This window comes from Lissotriton helveticus, chromosome 3_1 (genome assembly GCF_964261635.1).
Source record: "Lissotriton helveticus chromosome 3_1, aLisHel1.1, whole genome shotgun sequence".
Lineage (NCBI taxonomy): Eukaryota > Metazoa > Chordata > Amphibia > Caudata > Salamandridae > Lissotriton > Lissotriton helveticus.
Genome location: NC_136061.1, coordinates 1,899,313,474 through 1,899,335,891, shown reverse-complemented (window position 1 = coordinate 1,899,335,891; position 22,418 = coordinate 1,899,313,474). Strand labels below are relative to the sequence as shown.

Sequence of the window (22,418 nt, the reverse complement as noted above, 5' to 3'; positions counted from 1 at the left end):
ATGGAATAGAGCAGATGTTATGGCACTTAAGAATGCTTTGCCTGACCCCCGTAAAAATCCAGCAGCTTTCTATGAAGGTGTGGAGGGTGCTATTTCTTCGTGTATTATGACGTTAGTTGATATTGATCTTTTCTTTGGGCTGATATTGCCTCCTGATATGTGGAGGGTGATTCGTAAGTTTGACGATCGAACGATATTAGGCGCAGATTGGAAGGACATAGTGAGAGCTGATTCAGATAGGGAACCTGCATGTAAACCGTGTCAGTTGATTTTAGATTTGCCAACAGTTATCTTGAATAAATTAAAAACGCTTGTCCCTCCTAAGAAAATAGATTGGACAGTGTTAGCGTCGTGTAAGCAGAAGCCAGATGAATCGGTTTCTGATTTCTTTTCACGTTTTGAGGAAGCATTCCATGATTACAGTGGTCAATCATTAACAGAGGACACAGGCAGGCACTTATTCGTAGATAAGTATGTGGCTAATCTCCTACCGGAGATTGCAAAGCGATTAAAGGCTAGTGAAAGTTCATGGACCACGGCAACGCCTGCCTCCTTATTAACTATGGCTCAGTATTATGAACGTCAGGAACTAGAGGCTAAAGAGAGTAGTGATAAGAAAGCGAAGGACTTAAAGACGAAAGTGATGTTGGCACAGGTTTGTGCTACGCAATCGAGAGGGAACGATAGGGGTAGACGAGGATCGTACGTTACGTCTCCCCCTCGTTCCGACATTTCTGAGGATCAGTGTGCATACTGTAAGCAGTTTGGACATTGGCTCGCAGATTGTCCGGTGCTTCGTGAACAGCGTAGTCAGAGGGGTCGAGGAAGTGGAAGGTCACGGAATAGTTATTCAGGACCAAGAGGTGGAGCGAATGATCGCGGTAGGGGTGAAGAGAGGGGTCGTGGTCAGGTTGAACATAATACTTTTGATCGACGGAATCAGTATCAGATAACTGAAGGAGAGTATACTGAGTCTCAGGATAAAAATTATGCATAGGGTTGCGTAGGATGGGGTGTGAAATCGGTTGAAGTACCAGTCGATCAAAGGGGTCCATATATATCAGCACATGTTTTGGGTTCTACTGATCAGTTTCTGGTCGACACAGGAGCTACTCGAAGTGCTCTGTCTAAACACTTGGTTCCAAGGGCTCCCCTGTCTGGCGAAACGATTACAGCAATAGGGTTCGATGGAACACCTTCACTAAGCCCATTGTCTCAACCCCTTACATTTCATGTTGATAAATTCACTGCCCATGTCCGTTTTTATTATCTCCAAATACACCAGATAATATTATGGGACTTGATATGCTAAAGCATTTTCGTGCAACAATACGCTGTGCCCCTGAAGGGGTGCGGGTCATTTTGAATGAAAACTACCCAGAAATAGAGAGATCGTGCCTCATGCAAGAGGCCGACGCATTAGCTTCCCTTCCAAGTACGTTTTGGGCTACTTCTGATACTGATGTGGGTCAAATGATTATTCCTCCTGTGCGCATTACTGTGAAGGAGGGAGCGGTTTTACCTCGTGTTCCTCAGTACAAGATCTCTAGAGAAGGCGAAATAGCTTTGATACATATTGTGAATGACTTGATAACGGCAGGGGTGGTGGAGGAAGTTCCCTATAATGTTTGCAATAGTCCAATTCTTCCGATCCTAAAGAAAGACACAGATACTAAGATCTATCGTTTTATTATTGATTTGAGGGAAATTAATAAGATAGTTGTACCGCAGTATCCAGTATTATCTGACATTACCACTTTACTTACTTTGGTTCCACCCACGGCTACTACATTTACAGTGATTGATTTGAAAAACGCTTTCTTTTCAATTCCTATCCATCCTGATAGCCGATATTTGTTCGGCTTTACATTAAATAATAAATCGTATAGATTTTGTCGAGTTCCTCAAGGTTACACCGAAAGTCCTAGCATTTACAGTCAGGCTTTGAAAAGACAACTTGATTCATTTGATTTGCAGTCTGGGGTGGCACTCATACAATATGTTGATGACATTCTGCTTGCAGCAGACACACAGGAGCAATGCGAGGAGAGTACACTCTCCCTGCTTTCTTTCCTTGCGGAACACAATCACAAGGTTTCGCGGAAGAAGCTACAATATTGTAGACCAAAGGTGACATATATTGGTCATCTTTTGTCTAAGGAGGGACGTGCATTAACATCAGACCGAATCCAAGCAATCTTAGATATACCAGTCCCTTGCACGCAGAAGGATGTTCGTGCTTTCATAGGGTTGCCGTCCTTCTGTAGGCAATGGATACTAGGATTTTCGTACATTGTAAAACCCTTGTTAGCATTGCTGTCCAAAACTGCATCACTCCCCCTCGAATGGACGGACGAATGTCAAAATGCTTTTGAACAACTGAGACAAGCTCTTTGTTCTGCGCCAGTGTTAGGTACACCGGATTATACAAAGCTCTTTACACTGTATGTACATGAGAAGGATGGGTGCGCATTGTCAGTCTTGGTACAGTTACACGGGGATAAACAGAGGCCTTGCGCATACTTTTCAGCGGTACTCGATCCTGTGGCTCGAGGACTGCCTGGATGCCTTCGAGCAGTTGCAGCAACAGCAGTAGCTATACGGCAGAGTGAGGGAATAGTTTTGTCACACAAATTGTTGGTGTTAGTTCCCCATGCAGTAGATGCGCTATTGAACCAAACGAAAACGCAGCATCTAACCAGTGCTCGTTTAACAGGATACGAGTTAACATTGCTGGCGCCACACATTACATTGGAGAGGTGCGCCACTTTGAACCCCGCTACTTTATTGCCATATCCTGTTACTGAGACCCAGGAAGAAGAACAACATGATTGTGTTTTTCTGACTGATGAACAAACAAAGGGTCGTGTCGATTTACAGGACACGCCACTTCCTGATGTAGATGGGGAACTGTGGGTTGATGGATCGTGTGTGAGATTGCCAGACGGTACGGCTTCCGCGGCCTATGCGATCACGACACTTAAGACAGTGGTAGAAACAGCACGAATACCACAAAAATCTGCTCAAGCGGCTGAATTGATAGCCTTAACGAAAGCATATGAGCTAAGTGCTGGATTATGTGTGAATATCTACACCGATAGTCGTTATGCCTTTGGAGTAGCGCACGATTTTGGCCTACTCTGGAGGGAACGAGGGTTTATGACTTCACACGGAACACATATTATGTACGGGGAGTTGGTATGCGACCTCCTGAATGCACTATTATGCCCAAGGAAGGTGGCGATAATAAAATGTAGTGCACATAAAAAGGTGACGGACAAAATAGGGCAAGGAACCGCTTTTGCAGACCGCATAGCGAGAGAGACTGCCATGTTGCAAAATGACTCCCCTATGTATGTGGTGAGATCACAAGCTGAGCGATGGCATGATGCTAGAGAGGAAGTTTTAGACATACAGAAATCAGCGTCTGAAGCGGAGCTTGCAGCATGGGCAATAGAGGGAGTGTTGGATGATGAGGGTTGCTGGAGAAGCAAAGACATGAAGAGATGGAAATTACCTGCTGCTTACTTGCAGGCAATGGTTCAAATGACACATGGGTTGGCACATATTGGAGCTCTTGCGATTACTAAATCGCTTACACGAGTTTGGGAGCATCCTGAGATTACCAGCACGGCTAGGAGAATAGTACAGTCCTGTCTGATATGCCTACAGTACAATCCTGCAAAAGGGACCTCTACTCCTAAAGGAGGGTTCGTTCCACCTACTGCACCATTCGAAGTACTGCAAATGGACTATATCCAACTGGAGCGCTGTAATAACCTCAAGTATGTCCTAGTGGTGGTGTGTGCTTTTAGTAAATGGGTTGAAGCCTACCCCACAAAGGACAATACAGCATTAACAACAGCTAAGGTACTACTAAAAGAGTACTTCCCACGTTATGGTGTTTGTAAATTTTTGTGGAATGATAATGGTCCTCATTTCGTTGGGAAGATAGTGGAGCATGTCCTGAAAGGATTGGGAATCAGACAAAAATTCCACGCTGTATTCCACCCGCAGTCAGCAGGTCTAGTAGAAAGGTATAATGCGACTCTGAAGATGAAGCTAGCGAAGATCGTGGCATCCACGTCTTTGAAATGGCCAGACGCTTTGCCATTGGCATTATTGTCTATTAGATCAGTGCCACACTCCCGAACTGGCCTCACACCCTATGAAGTGGTGTTTGGAAGGCCCATGAATATCTGGGGAGTTCCAAAGCCTCGTTTGATACATGATGTGCCTTGTATAATGATGAACGATTATTTGGCACGATTAACAAATGATTTACTTTCTATTCATCAACAGGTTCGAGAAGCGCTCCCCGACAAATCCATTGGAGAGGCTCACAATCTTCGTCCTGGCGACCATGTCATGATCCGGGTGTTTGAGAGATCCAGCAGTTTGGAGCCGAGGTGGCGTGGCCCTGAGCAAGTGCTGCTTGCAACGCGAACGGCTGTGCGAGTCACTAATAAGAAGCGGTGGATACATTCAACGCACTGTCGACGTGTTTCTCCGGATCTGGTGAACCCTACTGTCCTGTCTGATTACCGAGATATCTTGGATGCGGAGAAGAGCCCAGCTGTTACGCCTCACGAGTCGGAGGGAGCCTTCCCGGACCACACTATATCTGGCGGAGTGAAGTACAATCTACGGCCAAGGAAATAATTTTTGTTGTTGTATTTTTTATGACTGGTTGGTAACCGTTCCGAGGTTTGTGAAACGGAAGCCGGGAATATCAAGGGGGGGGATCAGTTCTGTCCAGTATAGCGACACCCGTCTTGAATCTCGGAGAAAAACTCAATGGCAGCCTCGGTTCTCAGCACCATATTTTTATTTTTTAGTTTGTTTCTTGAGACTTTTGTTCATTGTACCATGGTACCTATGACATTGAAAAACAGAAGAATTCTGTGTGCGGTTCTTTTTGTTGCGACAATAGTGGTAATAGCAGTAATAGCTTGGACTATAGAAAGACTATTTCCTGCACGGGACTATTTACTGCCTACCACTCCAATTCCATCTGAACATTTCCATTTTACTTTGCCCTATCACGAAGAAAGACATAGACAGACCTATTTGAATAATAGTTTCATTCAGATATTGCACCATACGCATAATATGACCAACACGTCAAATTGTTGGGTATGTGGGATGTTACCTGGGCATCAGAAGAAGGGAGGAACCCCACTTATTCCTCTTCCTTTTTCTCACAATGGGTCATGTAATGCTTGGTACACTCTTCTCTTTACATTGAGATGGCCAACAAAAGGTGGACTACTTTTTCGATTGAACAAAGTTTGCTATAACGATCAAGACGGCTATCCACAAGCAGAAGGAACTAAATTCGAGTGGGAAGAATATCGACCGGACAACGTATCTACGCCTCGTATCTTCACCAATCAGAGACTTACAAATATGACCAGTTTACATGTAATTACCGTTATTGATACAAAAGCAGACCTTTGTATTAGGAATAAGGGAACAATTCCGGTGGGGAAAAGTGAATGCAATGTTACTCTTGCCTTTGATACACCCAATGGTGTTTCATTTGTGGCCTCACGAAACACTTACTTTATTTGCGGAAATAAAGGTTATCATCGTCTTCCTCTTGGTTGGTTAGGTACATGTTATATATCTTTTGTATTACCCCCTGTGTTTATTGCCCCACCTATGTACCATAATGATTATGTATTGTATCACGATTTTCTATTGAATAGAGTTAAGAGAACATTGGATATTGATGAAGTCAACCAAACTGACACCTCACTACAACAATATGTGGATTTTAATTTAGGGTTGTTCTCTTTTGTAGGTGCTGCCCTAAACAGCAGGAAAATTAGACGGTTAACGCGTGTTGTGGAGGCAGTTGCTAATGAGACTGCTTCTGCTTTAGGGAATTTAACTGAAGAGCTTCAGATTACAAGAATAGTTACGCTTCAGAACCGGATGGTTCTGGACGTAGTGTTAGCTGATCGTGGGGGTGCATGCCGCATCATTGGAAGTAGTTGTTGTGTTTATGTGCCAGATAATTCACCATCTGTGTATGATTCTATCTCTAAGTTGCACAAAATTGCCTCTGAAATTCACACTGACAATGGTACTTGGACTTTTTCTAGCTGGTTTTGGACTCTGCTTAGTACATGGGGTTGGAAACTGTTAACTGTTCTATGTGTGATTATTGGGATAGTTTTCTTCTGTTGCCTATGTATTCAATGTGGTCCTACTTTATGTACTGTATGTATTACGGCCTGTATCCCATCCAAACGAGCTATTGCTAAAAATGTACAGATGAGTAATGCCAAAGTGAAGCAAATAATGATGATTGACATTAATGATGAACATTCAGATTACTTCCATTATGAGGTAGCTTCAGCTAAACGCTAAAAGGGTCGTCTGTCGTAATTTGGCAATACCTGAGTTAGCGTTAAGCTCAGCTACACGAACATTTCTGTTAACTTGACTAAACGTGTGGGGGCCATTTTGTATTCGGTGGCTTCCATTTTCTATGAACATGCGGCCTCGTGGTCAGCATGCCCTTTCGACCTTTACCCTACCCAGCAACATGCTATTTTTAGCAATGGTCAGTCTCGTGCATGCGTACATCTGATCTTTGGACTAGAGAGTGGTCACTCCTTAGGAATGTTCCTCCCAACTGACCAGTGGTATTAAACCCCTCCCTCATGTTGGCTGTGTTCCAAAAATGCCCTTATATGTACCTAAAACTGTTCTAATGTATATCGCCTACCTTTTTATTACCTTTAAAAAGTATAAAAGAGGTTGCACACCGATGTTCGGGGTGATACTTCTTGCATTGCCGAAGGGTGCTGTAGGAATGTACCACCACCCCATGGGGTCCTAATAAACTTGTCTCTTTGCATTTTCAGTTTCCGTGCCAACTTCTGTTTTATGGTGTGAGAGTGTTTCTGCAAGTATGTAGACCTGATAGAACCCGACACCACACCATGTCTAGAGAAGAAAGCACCTTAGCACTGGTTAGCAGTGGTAAAGTGCTCAGAACCCTAAGGCCAGTGAAAACGAGGTCAGAAAAAAAGGAGGAGGGTAGCAAAATGTTTGGGGGAAAACCACTTTAAGACTGACAAGTCTAGCATGTGTTCCCCCGCCAGCTGAAAGTGGGGAGAACTAACTTCACCTTGAACGTTCTCATCAGTAAGACGGAAGAGTGGATAGACCATCAGCATTGGCATTGTATAACCCAGAATGGTGTTCAACCGTAAAGTCTATTACCTGTACGGAGATGGATCACCTCAACAGTTTGGTATTTTCACCCCATTTGCATGATCTATCTGAGGGGCTTGTGGTCTGTCTGAACCCAGAAGTGTGTCTCAAAGAGGTATGGTCTCAACTTCTTCAGTGTCCATGCCACTGCAAAGGCATTTCTGCGGATTACACCCCACCTCTGTTCATGTGGAAATATCTTCTGGCTAATGAAGGCTATCTGTTGGTCTAGGTCATCCTCATTTAACTGTGCTAAGATAGCCCCTGTACCATGCTCTGAAGTGCCTGTCTGCACTTTGAACTCCTAGGAGTAGTCAGGAGCCTTGAGTTGAACTGCTGTACACATAGCCTCCCTTAGGGTACCAAAGGCTTTCTGGCAGGTTTCAGTCCTGATCACCTGTCTGGGCTGCTATTTTAAAGTCACAGTGGTGCCATATCCCTTAACAAACCTCCTATAGTATACTGTGAGGTCCAGGAAGGGTCTCACCGCAGTCTATGTTTTAGGCGGTTTTCAAGCCAGGATAGTTCCAATCTTAACCTGGAGGGGTTAAACATTGCCCCGGCCCATCATGTGGCCTGGATAAACCATGAAAACCTGCCCTATCTGGCATTTTATTGCCTTGATAGTCGAGCACACCTACTGCAAGGCCTGAAGCAGCTCATGGAGGATGTATAGATGTTCCTTCCAGCTGGGGCTGTAGACAACTATACTATCAAGTTAAGCAGCACAGAATGCCTCCTACCCAGCCAGGACCCTGTTGACCAACCTCTGAAAGGTGGCAGGGGCATGCTCTAAGCCAACAGGTAGCAATCTACATTTGAAGTGTTCCTCTGGAGTGGTGCCCAGCGGGTCAGTCTTCGGTATCAGCATTACCTGGCTGGACATAGGGACTGTTAGGTGGCTCAATCAACCCTAACTCCCGCATATTAAAGACCTCCTCCTTGATGCTAGCCCTCACCTTGCCTGATCAATGAATCAATCCGTATTTGTTAAGCGCAACTACTCACCCGCAAGGTTCTCAAGGCACCTGCGGGGTGGGAGGGAGGGAGCAGCAGGTCCCACTGGGTTCTGAGGTTCAGTTGAAAAGTCAGGTCTCAAGATCCTTCCTGAATGGGGTCAGCGACGGGGATAGCCTGAGGGTGTTCCATGTTTTTCCTGGTCTTTGCAGATACGAGGGTCGGTGGCAAAGGCCAGTCCGGCAGAGCGGAGGTGTCTGATGGTTATGTGGGATAAGAGTCAGTATTTCAGGTATGCTGGTCTGGCATTGTGCATGGCTTTGTAGGCGTGTGTGAGTAATTTGAACATGACTCTTCTGCTGACTGGGATCTAGTAAAGTTCTTGCAGGTGTTCGGAGATGTGGCTTTGACAGGGTATAGTGAGGACCAGTCTGGCTGTGGTTTTCTGAACATTCTGTAGTTTTTTGAGGAGTTTCTGGGTGAAATCTGAAGGTATTTTGAAGCAGACAAGGAGTGTGGAAACATAATGAGGAGATGGCATTAATCTGGTGGTTCATCATCAGTGAGGAGTCCAGTACGATGCCGAGGTTTCATGTGTGGCCTGTGGGTGTTAGTGGGGTTCCTAACAAGGCAGGCCACCAGGAGTTTTCCCAAGCAGAGGTGTTGGGTCCCAGGATGGGGACTTCAGTCTTATCTGAGTTGAGCTTGAGGCAGCTGTCTCTTATCCAGGTAGCGATGCTTTTATGCTGTCGTGGAAGTTGTTTCTGGCAATTGTGGGTTTGTTGGTGAGGGAGAGGATCAGCTGGGTGTTGTTGGCATCGGAGACGATGTTGAGCAGAGATTCCTGCCTATGGCTGTGAGCGGGGCTATGTAGATGTTGAAGAGGGTGGGGCTCAGGGAGGAGTCCTGGGGGAATCCGCAGCCAATTTTCGTGGGTTCTGAGAGGAACGGAGGTAGTCTGAGTCGATGTGTTCTGCCAGTGAGGAAGGATCAGATCCAGTCCAGGGCTTTGTTGCAGATGGCAGCATCATGGAGTCTCCTGCTTAGGGTGCAGTGGGAGATGGTGTCAAAGGTGGCCAAGAGATCCAGGAAGATGAGGGCTGCTATATCTCCCTGGTCGAGGATGGAGCGGATGTCATCGGTGCGGCGAAGAGGGCGGTCTTGGTGCTGTGGTGCTTGGGAAGCCAGATTGAGAGGAGTCAAGGATATGATTGGCTTCAATGACCTCGGAGAGTTGGGCGTTGATGGCCTCTCAATGACTTTGGCTGGGAAGGGGAGCATGGAGATGGTTCTGAAATAATTCAGGTCTATTGGGTCGGCAGACGTTTTTTTCAGCAGGGGATTGATCCCAGCGTGTTTCCAGTCATCATTGGAGCAGTTGATGGTGTGGCGTAATGCAGGGGCGATGGAGGTGGCGGCTTTGTGGAAGATGTGGTGTGGGCAGGAGCCCGGGGGTGCTCCGGAGTGTATGCGCCTAACATTATATTTTGTCTATAATAGGTTATTCATAACCCCTTCTTCTCTTTCTAAAAGTGAAACTTTATAATATTAAATGTTATTCTTGTTGTAATAGGGATAATAGTGGAATATTGCATATGTTCTTAGAGAGCCCTCCTGTTAAATGTTTTGGCTACAAGTTTGGGATGAAATTATAGATGTATGTACTGTTTAACTTACCATGATAAACATTTCCCTGGGAGGATCCTTCAGTGTGTGAAACGTTGATACCCTGACTAGGAAATTCTGGAGCTTCTCATTGCTATTGCATTACAGATAATTATTTCAAATTGGAAATGTACTACGCAGATCACTTTTGCAAGATGGCAGAAAAAGATATGTCATAATCACAGATTGGACTGGACATAATTAGCTTCTATACAGGTGATGATTGGAAGAAATTTACTCTGAAGGTTATTTACCTCTTTTTATCAAAACATATTTATAGACCCTCTAACAAAGACGTGGTTTTGATTTACCTAGATGATTTGATACTTTAGTGCTTATAATGCACAATTTTTATATCTATTATTGGTTGTTAAATCTGTTATCTTATGAAAGGCTCCTACTTCTTTCTCTACTTCCTTCCCTCTTTTTATTCTACAAGCATATAAATGCTTTATATTTTGTATTTGCAATCTATCTTAGCACTTTGCAATCTATTGCTACTAAATGTTTAGATTTTTTCTCACATTGTTTTACTGTATGTTACAGGCTCTTTGTAATAGTTCTTGTTGCCAATTCTCCTATGGTTTAATTTGTTTTACCTCATGATACAATAGAACATTCTGAAACTAAAAGAAAAGTTGAAAAATGATTCCTCTCTCTCGTGGCTTTCCCTTGGCCTCTCCTGAAGCACCAGCTGATTAAGAGAAGGCTTTCTAGGCTCCTCAACTTGAATTGTTGAGAAGGAAGTCCAATCAGACACAAAAAGTTGAAAAAGGTTTGTTTATATTTTCATTTTTTAAGTTTTCTAACTTTGGCTCAGGCCCATCGATGCAAAAGGGGTAATTAATCACATTTAATACTGCAGGGGAAGCCAATAACGCTTACGTAAGCGAAACAAGTATAATGGGCTCATATCATGTTAAGTGAACATTGATGTGCGCTGGGTCTAGGAACAGATCTCATATGCAATAGTCGAAGCATTTCTTCCCATGATACTGCTTTGGACTCCCACGTATGGCCATGGATGGCAGAAGATCGGAAGAGAGGCTTCTGGATCAAACACAGAGGATACTTCCCACAAGAGACAAATCTCAACTTATCTCCATGATCGGCATCACAGCTGCGGTTTTATGTAATTTGGCTCCAATATCTCTAGAGGATCTAGTGATCCTACTACATCTATATTCTCCAGAGAATCAAACAAGGGAATGGTTGTTTGCGCAAAACTTTGAAATAGACATTCTTTGCATACGTTCACTATGAAAAGTTAAAGAAACCCACATGAAACCGAAACGTTTTAAAACCGAATTTGCTTACCTTTGAGATGCAAGTAGGTTAAAAATTAAATCGCCGTAGTTCTACGTTGTCATCCATTAATGTTCGCACCAGGTTACCTAGGAAAGCAAAATGTTTCATGTTCAAGTCAAGACAATGTTGAAATGTTGATAAACATGTACATCAAATGCTTCTGTGACTAACGATGTTAAAAACTGCTAGATGGTTAATAGTTTTAAACTGTAACTAATCTCTTTTCGAGAGAATCTTTGCAAACAGCAGGATTTGACAGTTTATTAACTGATGCAAAGGTGAAACGGAATACAGAACAGGATAGTTTGTTCTGCCACTGATGTTTTAAAGGAATGATTATAAATTTACAGGTCGAGGGTACAAAAACTGGAAAACAGATAAATATGCTAAAATGTAATATGTCTGATTCCTATAACAGATGTATAAGGCTATTATTTGTATGAATGTATCTAATTTATTAGACCAATAACTATAATTTCAAAGAACAGAAGAAAGCATAATCAGACCTTCTCCAATGCAAAACACTGCATGCATGCTTCGGCCAGGTAGCTGCAGGCTTGTGCCTAAGTCCTACTATTTCAGGGTCAGCGAAGAAGGCTCATAGCCCTGCTCATTGTCCCATTTTCACTCATAGCCCTGCTCAAAGTCCCATTCCATACTCTTCACAGAAGGCTCATAACCCTGCTCAATATCCTATTTGAGAGAGAGCACTGAATGCTCATATTCCTACCGAACGTCTCATTTCACACTCAGAGCAAAAGGCCCACTGCCCTGCTTAATTCTTCGTTTCAGAGAGTAGCAAAGGCTCGTAGCCATGCTCAATGTTCCATATCACAGTCAACGCAGGAAGCTCAGACTCCTGCTGCACGCCTTATTCCAGAGAGCACAGAAAGCTGATGGCCTTGCTCAATATCCGATTTCAAACTGAGAGCAGAAGGCTCTTGGCCCTGCTCAATGTCGTATTTCAGAGACAGCTCAGGAGGCTAGAACCTGATCAACGTCCTATTTCTGAGTCACCACAGAATGCTCATGCCTATGCTACATGCACTATTTTCACAGAGGGCACAGTGGGCTTATAGTAGGTTGCTCAGCACCCCATTTCGGACTCAGGGGCTTATTTACAAGCCCCATGCGCCACTTTTGCGTCACACATCAAATGTGAGTATGGAATCTTGGATCCAACATTTCTCTGTTATTTTTGATTCGAGCAATAGACCTGTCCTATCATAGCCTTAAATATTACTATAGACGAGGTTATGGTCAGCATAAGAGCCACTAAGGGAGGAAAGGCCCAGGGACCTGATGGAGTACCCATAGACGTGTATAAGACCGCACCGGAGATCTGGGGCCCATTGTTGACTAAAATCTTCAATGCAGCTATTTGCTGTAAAATACCGTCTACTTGGGAGGAATCAATAATCGTCCCTATTTATAAGAAAGGTGACCGGGGCGTTGCCAAAAACTATCGGCCCATATCCTTACTGGATTCATCTGTTAAAATTATGAGTCGGGTCCTTTTAGTAAGACTAGAGGAATGGGCAGAAACTAATGAGATTTTAACTAATTGTCAGTTTGGCTTTAGAAAAGGACGTGGTACCATTGAGCAGTGTCTGAACCTAGAGCTTTTGGTAGGGAAATATACCCAGGCCAAAAAGGGGTCGCTTTATTTATGTTTTGCTGACCTAAGCAGCGCTTTCGATATGGTAGACCACACTATATTATGGGCCAAACTGATAGAAATGGGGGCACCTGAAGGTATAATCTATTTCTTAGCCCGCCTGTACGAAAAGCTCACTACCAGTGTCCGATACGGACCTAGTGGGGAGTGTACGACCAAGTTCAGGATTGGGAGGGGAATTAGACAGGGGTGTGTTTTAGCACCCCTGCTTTTTACCCTCTTTATAAATGAGGTAGATTCTGTCCTGCAGACAGTCACGGCGGATGCCCCTAGAGTTAACAATCTTAACATACCCGTGTTGCTCTATGCGGATGATGCCGTGTTACTGTCCAGGACTCCCCTGGGTCTCCAACGTTTGATGGACTGCTTCGCGCAGTTCATCAAAAACAGGAAACTGGTGATAAATAAATCCAAAACATATGTGATGGAGTGTGGGCCTGGACGAGCTAAACCGAAAGGTAAATCCCATTATTTTATTGATGGTGAACCGGTCCAAAAAGTTGAAAATTTCTGCTACTTGGGAATCACTTTTTCAAACAATGGTAGTTGGGATCTTGAACACAAAGCTGTTAAAACAAAGATGATTAGGAGTGCTAACGGGGTCTTTGTATTTGCCAAGAAGTTGGGGAGTAGACGCATTAAAGACATGTTAAAAATCTATCAATCTAGATGTCTTTCTGCAGCCCTTTACGGGGCAGGTGTATGGGGTGTATCATCAGCAGGGAGCCTTCAGGTGGAGGAGAACAATTTCCTGAAAAGGCTCCTGTGCTTACCCAAATCTACCTCCAATTCCTTGGCTCATAAGGAAACAGGGATCCAAACCCTAAATGATATGATTATGTTAAGACCCTTATTATTGTGGCGCTCTATTTGGCTGAGTGATGGCACCTCATTGAACAGAGCTATTATCGAGGATTGCCTCTCTTTGGACCAGCATTTAAAGATCCCTTGGATTGAATATATTATTGACTGCTTCCAAAAGATTTTTGGGCTTAAGGTGATCAATGATCCATATAGTGCCTCGGATATCTCTAAATTAAACATGAAAATAACTTTTTTGAACTATTGTAACGAAAGGCATTTTTTGGAGGATTCCAAATTATCCACATGTATACTGTACAACAGCATGAATGATTTTACTGGATTTCAACCGTATTTGACACAGGTTACCAGTGTCTCGCACCAGTTTGTACTAACCCGAATGAGGATGGGAATAGTACATTATCTTGTTGCGTGCCCTAATATTAAAATGCGCCCTAATGGTCCCTGTGTATGTGACAATAAAACGGAACAGAGCACCAAGCACTTTCTTTTATCATGCAAATTGTATAGTGAATTACGGAAATTCTATCTAAAGCCTATTTTGAATAGATTTGGAGTAAGAACAATCATGGACTCTATGAAACTGCTTTTTAATTTGCATCATCCGGACATCTGCTTTTTTACTGCTACATTTCTGCTTAAAGCAATTAGCGCCAGGAAAAGTATGAGTTTTTAATTATTTTAAATATTTATTCCATCCCCCTCTGGATTATATATGTATTATGTGTTTTCTTCTTAATGAAATGTTTTGTATTTGCAACTGTATGTGCTTTTATGGACATGTTTTTTTTAATGCTCCGAATAAAGCTTTATGAATTGAATTGCGTCACTTTCCCATGTTGAAAGTGACGCACAAGTGGCGCAAGGGGCTTGTAAATCTGCCCCTCAGTGTGGAAGGCTCATAGTCCAGCACTATGTCCAATTTCAGAATCTGCGCAGAATGCTCAAAGCTCTGCCTAGCATCAACTTCGGATGAAGTGATAATGTGTACCCATATGAATGTGCAGATATTGACACTGTGCTTGACACTGTGTTTGACAATTTAGTGTAGACACTGTCGAACTTTGGGGCCCAAGGCAAGGCATATTTTGGTTTCCTTGTTTGGATCGACTTTGAATGTTTCTACCCAGTTTCTGCTAATTCAAGCCCACGTTATGCCACACAAAGGTTTCGAAATGGGACCAATCAAACACAGTTTAAAATAAATGTCTTAAGGTATGAATATGAAAATGTTTACTGTTTGCTTAGTCAAAAAAGTGTTTTAAAAAAAACATGTCTTGCATGGGGCCCCAAAAATCCTTAGCATGACTCAGAAAAATCAAGACAGAGTTAGAGGAAGAGTCAGGCAGAGAGAAATGTTTACATATAAAAGTCGACCGAGAGCAGAGAAATGTGACTTTCCCTGGGGGCATCTGGGAAGGTGAGCGCACTCGGCAATTGCCCACTTTGCCCAGTGCTTAAACGTCTCTAGTATAGATAGTTGCCAGGGCCCTCTTGCACCCACCACAAGCCACTTTGCCGGTTTTTTCTTCTGTTAAACATATTTTCCTAAAGCTTCTTGGTCATTGCGCTGTGAATCTTCTTAGAGGTGAATCAGGCAACACCACACCCTACACAAAGTGTGTCGCAGGCATGTGTCAAACTGCCTCTTACAAAAAAAAGCAATAATTTGCTGAGCTTCCATTTTCTCTTTGTTTCTAGAACTCATAAATCTCAGTACATATAAGGCTGAGCTCTGCACATCACCTTTATCCATATCAGTCTATTCCTAATTTCCAGATTTCATTTCGTCTGTCGACAGCGTTGTTTCTCTGTCCGTGATTGCCGGGGCACCTCTTGAGCATACTATAGGTACAAGATGGTGATTTCTATATGATATTCGCAGCTTGCCTTAAATCAGTGAGACTGTCGACCTAGCCATATTTGGTTTACCATATTTTTTGATTGCACTAGAAATATTTTGGGATTACTCTTCCTCATTTCTAAAACTTTGGTGATGTTATCTTTATTACCGCCTCTGAATACGTACGCAGGTAACGGTTGTTCCCATGACATTTTTGGACTTGGGAGTGCCAACTTTGAATACCCGATTTAGGTGATACTATCTATATTATCGCCCCTGGAAATGTACACATGTGACGTTTATTCCCATGACAGCTTGAACTTGGGAGTGTCAACTTGGTATTGTTGCCCTGAAGAAAGAAGTCTATCCTCTGGACGAAACGAGTTTGGCTGTTTCCTCAATGTTTTTATCAAAAATTGAATAAAAGAAGAAGAATGGATACTTTGGACACAGACTTATTTCTTTAAGTGTCTGTTTTCTGTATTGTTGAGTGGTGCACCTATGTGTTTGGTTTTTAAGCTGTTATTATCCTGTATTGGACGGCACCGTAACAGTCAGTGCATTAACAGTGTGCACACACCTATGGTGGACGACTTTCACCACATGTACTATTTATTGGGGATAAGTAGATTAGGTGCTGGTTTCGCTGCAGGGTTCACTTTCATTCAAGTTTCTACCAATTTCGTCTGTGATAATGCCTTATAGTGCATTTACAACTGAGCATATGTATTCTGCTTCCTCACCGTCACATGCCCTCCTCCAACATTTGCTGGGCTAGCTTTGTCATTGTTCAAGGTGTGCTGTGGAGATTAAAGCTATCTTTCCTTTTGTGTGTGTTTGCGCAATAAAATAGCATACCACGTCTATCCTTGGACTGTCCTGAGCCATTCTCATTTCTGTCTTGGACATTTATCTATTGGAAGCTTTAGCACAGTGTATAAACATTCTTCATTTTTTGCTACCACATGTTATTGAGAAACTCTTAATCTATAGGGTCCATTATAAAGCCAGAATGTGGTTAATGTTGAGTAATTTACATGCGGCTGCTGTTTCACTGAACGAGTACTGATAAGGAAAGTCGTTCTTTTCCATTATCTTTCTCGCTATCTTCTTCCGCAATGATACCATTCGGAAGACTTCTCAAACCTTCATTTTACCCTAATCAAATAACTGCAAGCACATTACTCTGCTCTTTAGTGTAGTATTGTGTGCTGTTGCACAGAGCTGCTCAGCGTTCAACATCCTACAAAGATCAGCACACTGAAGCGTTTTGTGTCATGGGCAAAGTGGGCAAAGGCGCCGGGCTCACTCATTCCAGGGGGTCCCCTGGGACAGGGAATGTTCTCTCTATTTGACTGCTCTCTGTTCTGTCCATTTCCCTATCTAAACCACCCTGCCTACTTGTACCTCTGACTTCATCTCTCTCTACCCCCAAGACATTCTTTTTCAATGACACATTTTATTGTTTTATATTGTATAAAAAACATCATTTTGTGTGGCTTGGATAATGAAGTAGATATACCCACTGGCTGCCCTGACAGGGAATCACCAGCAGCCTCTGCTGCACTTGTTTAATGCACGGCGCATCACAGCATGTGGTAAGCACACACCCTAAATCACACAAAACCCTGATGGGCTGGAGAAGAGACATTTTTCTTTTCTCTGTGTCTCTGGACACAACTAACTTGCTGATGCTGGTTGTGGTAAATAGGTCTTTTTTATCATGCTTGTTTTCCAAGGAGTGTTATTTTTAGCCAAATAGCAAGATAATCTGTGGTTTCATCTGAAGGGCTACCTCTGCCCTCTCACCCAGAAGTCTGTTAAACCTATGAATGCCTACAAGAAAAACAGGGTAAAATTCAGGAACTGATATTTCAGTGTGGAAGAGGTATATTGACAACATTTTAATAATATGTCAAGACTCTGAAGATACCCTGAGACACTTACACCATTGGCTCCACACCAACTGCCAAGGACTGAACTTTGCACTTGCTCATAGCAGAAGCGAGATCCCTTTCCTAGATTAATCACTAGCCTTTTTAGGAAACACATTGAGCGGAACACGCTTTTGAGATATGACAGCAATCACGCTTGAGACTTGAGAGATTCACTCCCCTACTCACAGTTCCTTCACATCAGGAGGAATTGTACTCTCAAATATGATTACTTCTGTGAAGCAAGAGTCTGGAGTAATAAACTCACAGTGAGAGGTTATCCACGTAGACTCATACGTCATTCACTGAAAAGAGCTTGGTACTATCCAAGGGACTGTCTTCTATCACCGAAAGAGAAATCCAGTCAGAATCGTCTAGGGTGAGTTACAACATTCTCACCAGTTTCTCACATTGTGCGGAAGAGCATTCTCAAGCACTGGGAAGTCCTTAATGCGGGCAGCCTCAACCTACGACGCCCCTTGTTTGCCTTTCGCAAAAGCAAAAACATAAAGGATCATTTGGTACGAGCAGCTTTACCTGCCCCCAAACCCACTGGCACATTAAATGAGCACTGGGGTCTTGAGGCGCTTAAGGGCCATGTCAAATGTGGTAACTGTGTTGTATGTAAATTTACCATTGAATGCAAAGAATTTAGCTTTGGTAAGATCGGAATACAGTTAAAGCAATTCTCTAATTGTATTACCTGTAATTTTATCTACACCATTCTATACCCCTGTGACTAAATTTATATTGGGCAGACTACACAGAAAGCACGCATCAGAATCTGCCAACACCGCAGCCGACTATGCTGCAAACACCCAATGCTCTACTGGTAGAACATTTTTTTAGCCACTGGACACAGCGAGGATGACATCAGGTGGACCATCATCAGTGTGATTAAACCACCACCAAGAGGCGCAGACATGTCACAACTCCTCAACAGAGAAGAACTCAAGTGCATCCTACGCACTGGACGTATCCATAATGGACTCAATCGACTTGAGGATTGGACCACTTTACTGTAAACCAACTGCAATTGCCTTGTTCTTCATGGTTCTGTCTTTATACACTCTCCCACTTAATGATCTGGAAGCCCAGCTCTAACTTTACCCTTTCTAAACTTACAGCATTTCTGCCCTGTGAAACTTTGAAGCTACTCTACAATAGGTGTGTCCTAAGCAATAATTAATCATGCATGCATTCATATGTAATTCTCACTGCTTTCTTTACAAACCCTGATGTTGTCATTTTGGTACCTATTGTCCCGTTTAAGTCTATTTAACTGTTGGACCAGCCATTAACATTTTTTTTGCCAATGTAAGTTTTCTGAATGGTTCATCTTCCCTTAACTGAACCATTACCTTTTCCTTTCCACTTACTTTCATCGCGATACTCACGTCGTGTTCACCCCTTCTAAATGGCCACCACATTAAACAGAGCCTTTCTAGCACCTTGCATACCGGGCATGTTTCCATGCACATGACCTACCACTGCTGTTCTCATACATTTAATAACGGCAGGCTACACAGTCTCTCCTTCACTACCCTGGAGATGCCGGCAGCGAAGACGCCAATATTACATCGCTTCACATCGATAAGGTAAGCGCCCCTCGCACTCCCACCACAGTGCACTTCAGTTGATGCCTCCATGCCAACAATCCTCATTATAACCCTATTTGCCTCTGCAGGTCGATCCTGACTCTGCACAACACACAACGCGGATGCGGTTCACAGCAAACTTGGTGTCCTAACAAAGACTTATGGTATGTTTCCCCTCACCTCCACCTCTGAGTCACCCCTCATTTTGCCTTCTCCCAGCTCTAATTGCAGATTTCTCTACTAGGCTACATCTCTGGCCCGTACTGGGCTGTCTCCGAGACTCCAAGTACTGCAGTTGTGTTACTGCTGACAGGCGTTACATCTTTGCCAGTGCCCTCGCACTAGTTCATGTATTTCCATACCGTACGCACTTTGCATGTTTCTGCGCTACACCTCGCAGTCACTCTCTAAGCATCCCCCCTTTTTAACGAAACCCCACCTCACTTGTAAGGCGTTGTCTTCATCAGTCTTGATTTCTCCTCCACCGCATGTATCTTGCATGAGGCCATGCTAGATGTAGTGGTTACTCCCTGTTCATCTTCCCTTAAATTATACAGGTGAAACTGACGTCACCTCTTTTCCAAATAGCATAAACCTTATACACCTCTGTGCCAACTCGATGGATGGATGCTTGCACGTCTTTTCATTAGACACTCACTAACAATAGTTTTTCACTCTGTTGGACATGCCTGCCTTCACGCCACGCCTATTTCCAAGACATCACTGTCAATTGCATTATTACGCCATAGATCTTGCCCTCATGTATTGCATGTCACTCCACGCCGTTTTAACCCACATCTCCTCAGAAATTTGACTTCAAATGTCTTTTTCTTTCCTTTCTCTTTTACCTCCCAATTTGCAGACAATTGTATTCAGGCATGCAAATGTAAATGTCCCGATGATGATCCCAAAATGTATAAAAGGGATCGAAACTTCGTCGACTTAATGTACACCATATACACTTTTCTACTGAATATTGTTTATGTGTAACGGTGTTCCTCCATATTCTTGTTTGTGCTATCGGAATGTACAACATACAAACAAGGTACTTTGCTGAACCTTTTTCTGTCCTTTTATTTTTTCTATGTCCACTTTGAATATCTAGTAGGATGAAGGCATGTGTCCCACTTTTTTGTTTTTGAATGTTTGAAAATTAAAATATTCCTGTCCGGCTGGACAGCTTTAAATATAGTACTGATTCTGACTCTATATTCTCTCTCTCCTTGTCCACTTCCTCTGTCTAGGGTCCACTGTGTCTAAAACTTACAAGAAAAACAGGGTAAAATTTAGTTTGCATTTAACAACTCTGTGCTTTGGCATTACAACATTCATACCATCATCTATTTTTATGTCGAGCCTACAGTCAGCTCGCAAGCGATGCTCTGGTGAAGATCTGCTGTAGTTCAGCATGTGAGGGAAGACCCGCTCACTCCCCTCCCCTGCCCAATTTTTCATTGGCTTGTGTCTTTGTCCTTTGTAAATGCTGCCTTTAGATTTGTTTATAGGCTTGTTAGTCCCTCCTTATTACGGCCATGTTGTCATTTGTATCCTCCCTTGGCTACTGACCCCTTAACTTCGAATGTTACACAGTACATTTTATTTGGACTGTGAGCACTATATTTTTAATGAGGTTCTCCTACTGCCTTTCTTACTCCCCCCTCCCTCCCATTGTCCGGGCCTTCCACTCCCTCCCCGCCTGCACTCCTGTTGTCTGTGCCTTCTCGCCCCCTTCTCCCTCCTCCCCTGCCCGCACTCCCGTTGTCCGTGCTTTCAACCCTCCACCCCGCCCTACTCCCATTGTCTGTGTCTTTTCCCCCACTCCCATTGTCCATACGTCCCCCCTCCCTCCCGTTGTTCGTGTTCACTACCGTTTGCAATGCAATGGGTCACACTTAAATGCGAGTCCTATTGCATTGCAAATGCTTGGTTTTTTGCCCTGTTTGAAAAAGCAAGCTAAGTGCGTGTACTATTTATGCTCTCAAAAATGACACTAATCATGTGGAAAGCACATCTCAAATCACATGAGAAAAACGTACTTAGGGGAGGGTGCACTGCATTCAATTGACCTATGGGCCTGACCCTAACATGGGGCCTTGCTGGAAGCCTCAGCTGATCTAGTTATCACGTGATCACCATCTGATTCAGCTCAGCGATTATGACATTCTTCAGGGGGCCCTCCCCCCCATTATGAGTAAGATACTGGATGACTGGTTGAGTTGAGGCTATCGGGCGGGAGCTGTAGTGGCCCCAGCGCCCAGTGTCACCGGAGAACGTAAGCTGCAAAATGTCGGACTTTGACCATAACCTCTTCACCAACCCCTTCCAGGTGAGCATCAGGGGGTTCCAGGCAGGCGCGGTGCGTCCATTGGGGTGTGGGGGCGTAACCCCCCGCCCGCATACGCCCCCACGCCCGCAGCCGCCCGCAGCTCTGACGTTTCTGAACTTAAGTAAACTGAATAGTTTACTTAAGTTCAAAGACCGACGCCGAGGGAGAACTGACAATGCATGCCAGCAAGCATGACGTCAGACCGCCCGGGCGGTCTGGCGTCATGTTGACTGATATGCATTGTCAGACATGGGGGCAGCAGGCAGCAGCACAACACAAGTGCGCATGAGTGGGGACGGAGGACGAATTTTCGCACCTTGTCCACGCATGCGCACTTGTGTTTTTACTTGTTAGCGCATGCCCATTAGGAGCCCGTCGGTCTCCTAATGGGCGTGCTGCGGGCGAGGAGTAACTGTGCCCTGGCGCTGCAGATTGGCTTAGGGGTTGCCGCTCAGCGCTGCTGTTCCTGTTCCGGTAAAGCACATATTTTGATGCAAGTGGAGGCATTTCCAGTCCTCTTGAATGACCTGATGCTCACGGTGTTATTTATTATCCGAGCATAACCCCAAGTTGGACACTGTTCTTTTCTGCAGAACATACGGGGCGGATTTCTAAAAGGTTTTTGAGCTTGCAAAAAGAGGAAGACATTCTTCAGTCCCAATCAGGTTCCAGAATATAACACAGTCCTCCACAGGCTGAAAGACATGAAACCTATTTAGTGCAGTGCATTGAAGGGTGAGTGATGTCTGTGTGAGTGCAGGGTGAGCACTGTGCCTGTGTGAGTCCAGGGTGAGTGATGTCTGTGTGAGTATAGGGTGAGCAGTGTGCCTGTGTGAGTCCTGGGTGAGTGATGTCTGTGTGAGCGCACGGTCAGCAGTGTGCCTGTGTGAGTGATGTCTGTGACAGTGCAGGGTCGGTGATGTCTGTGTGAGCGCAGGGTGAGCAGTGTGCCTGTGTGAGTCTAGGGTGAGTGATGTCTGTGTGAGTATAGGGAGAGCAGTGTGCCTGTGTGAGTCCTGGGTGAATGATGTCTGTGTGAGCGCAGGGTCAGCAGTGT

General features: G+C 43.9%; 1 protein-coding gene across 2 annotated transcripts in view; it reads right to left on the bottom strand.

The window, feature by feature from the left end:
• LOC144825200 (galanin peptides-like) overlaps nucleotides 1-22,418 on the bottom strand; it is a 257,154-nt gene that overhangs the window by 100,181 nt on the left and 134,555 nt on the right. For both annotated transcript variants that reach the window (XM_078684053.1, XM_078684052.1), the window contains exon 6: nucleotides 11,170-11,246. In XM_078684053.1, the coding sequence (XP_078540179.1) occupies nucleotides 11,188-11,246 (59 nt within the window). In that variant the 3' untranslated portion in view covers nucleotides 11,170-11,187. The remainder of the gene's footprint in view (nucleotides 1-11,169; nucleotides 11,247-22,418) is intronic.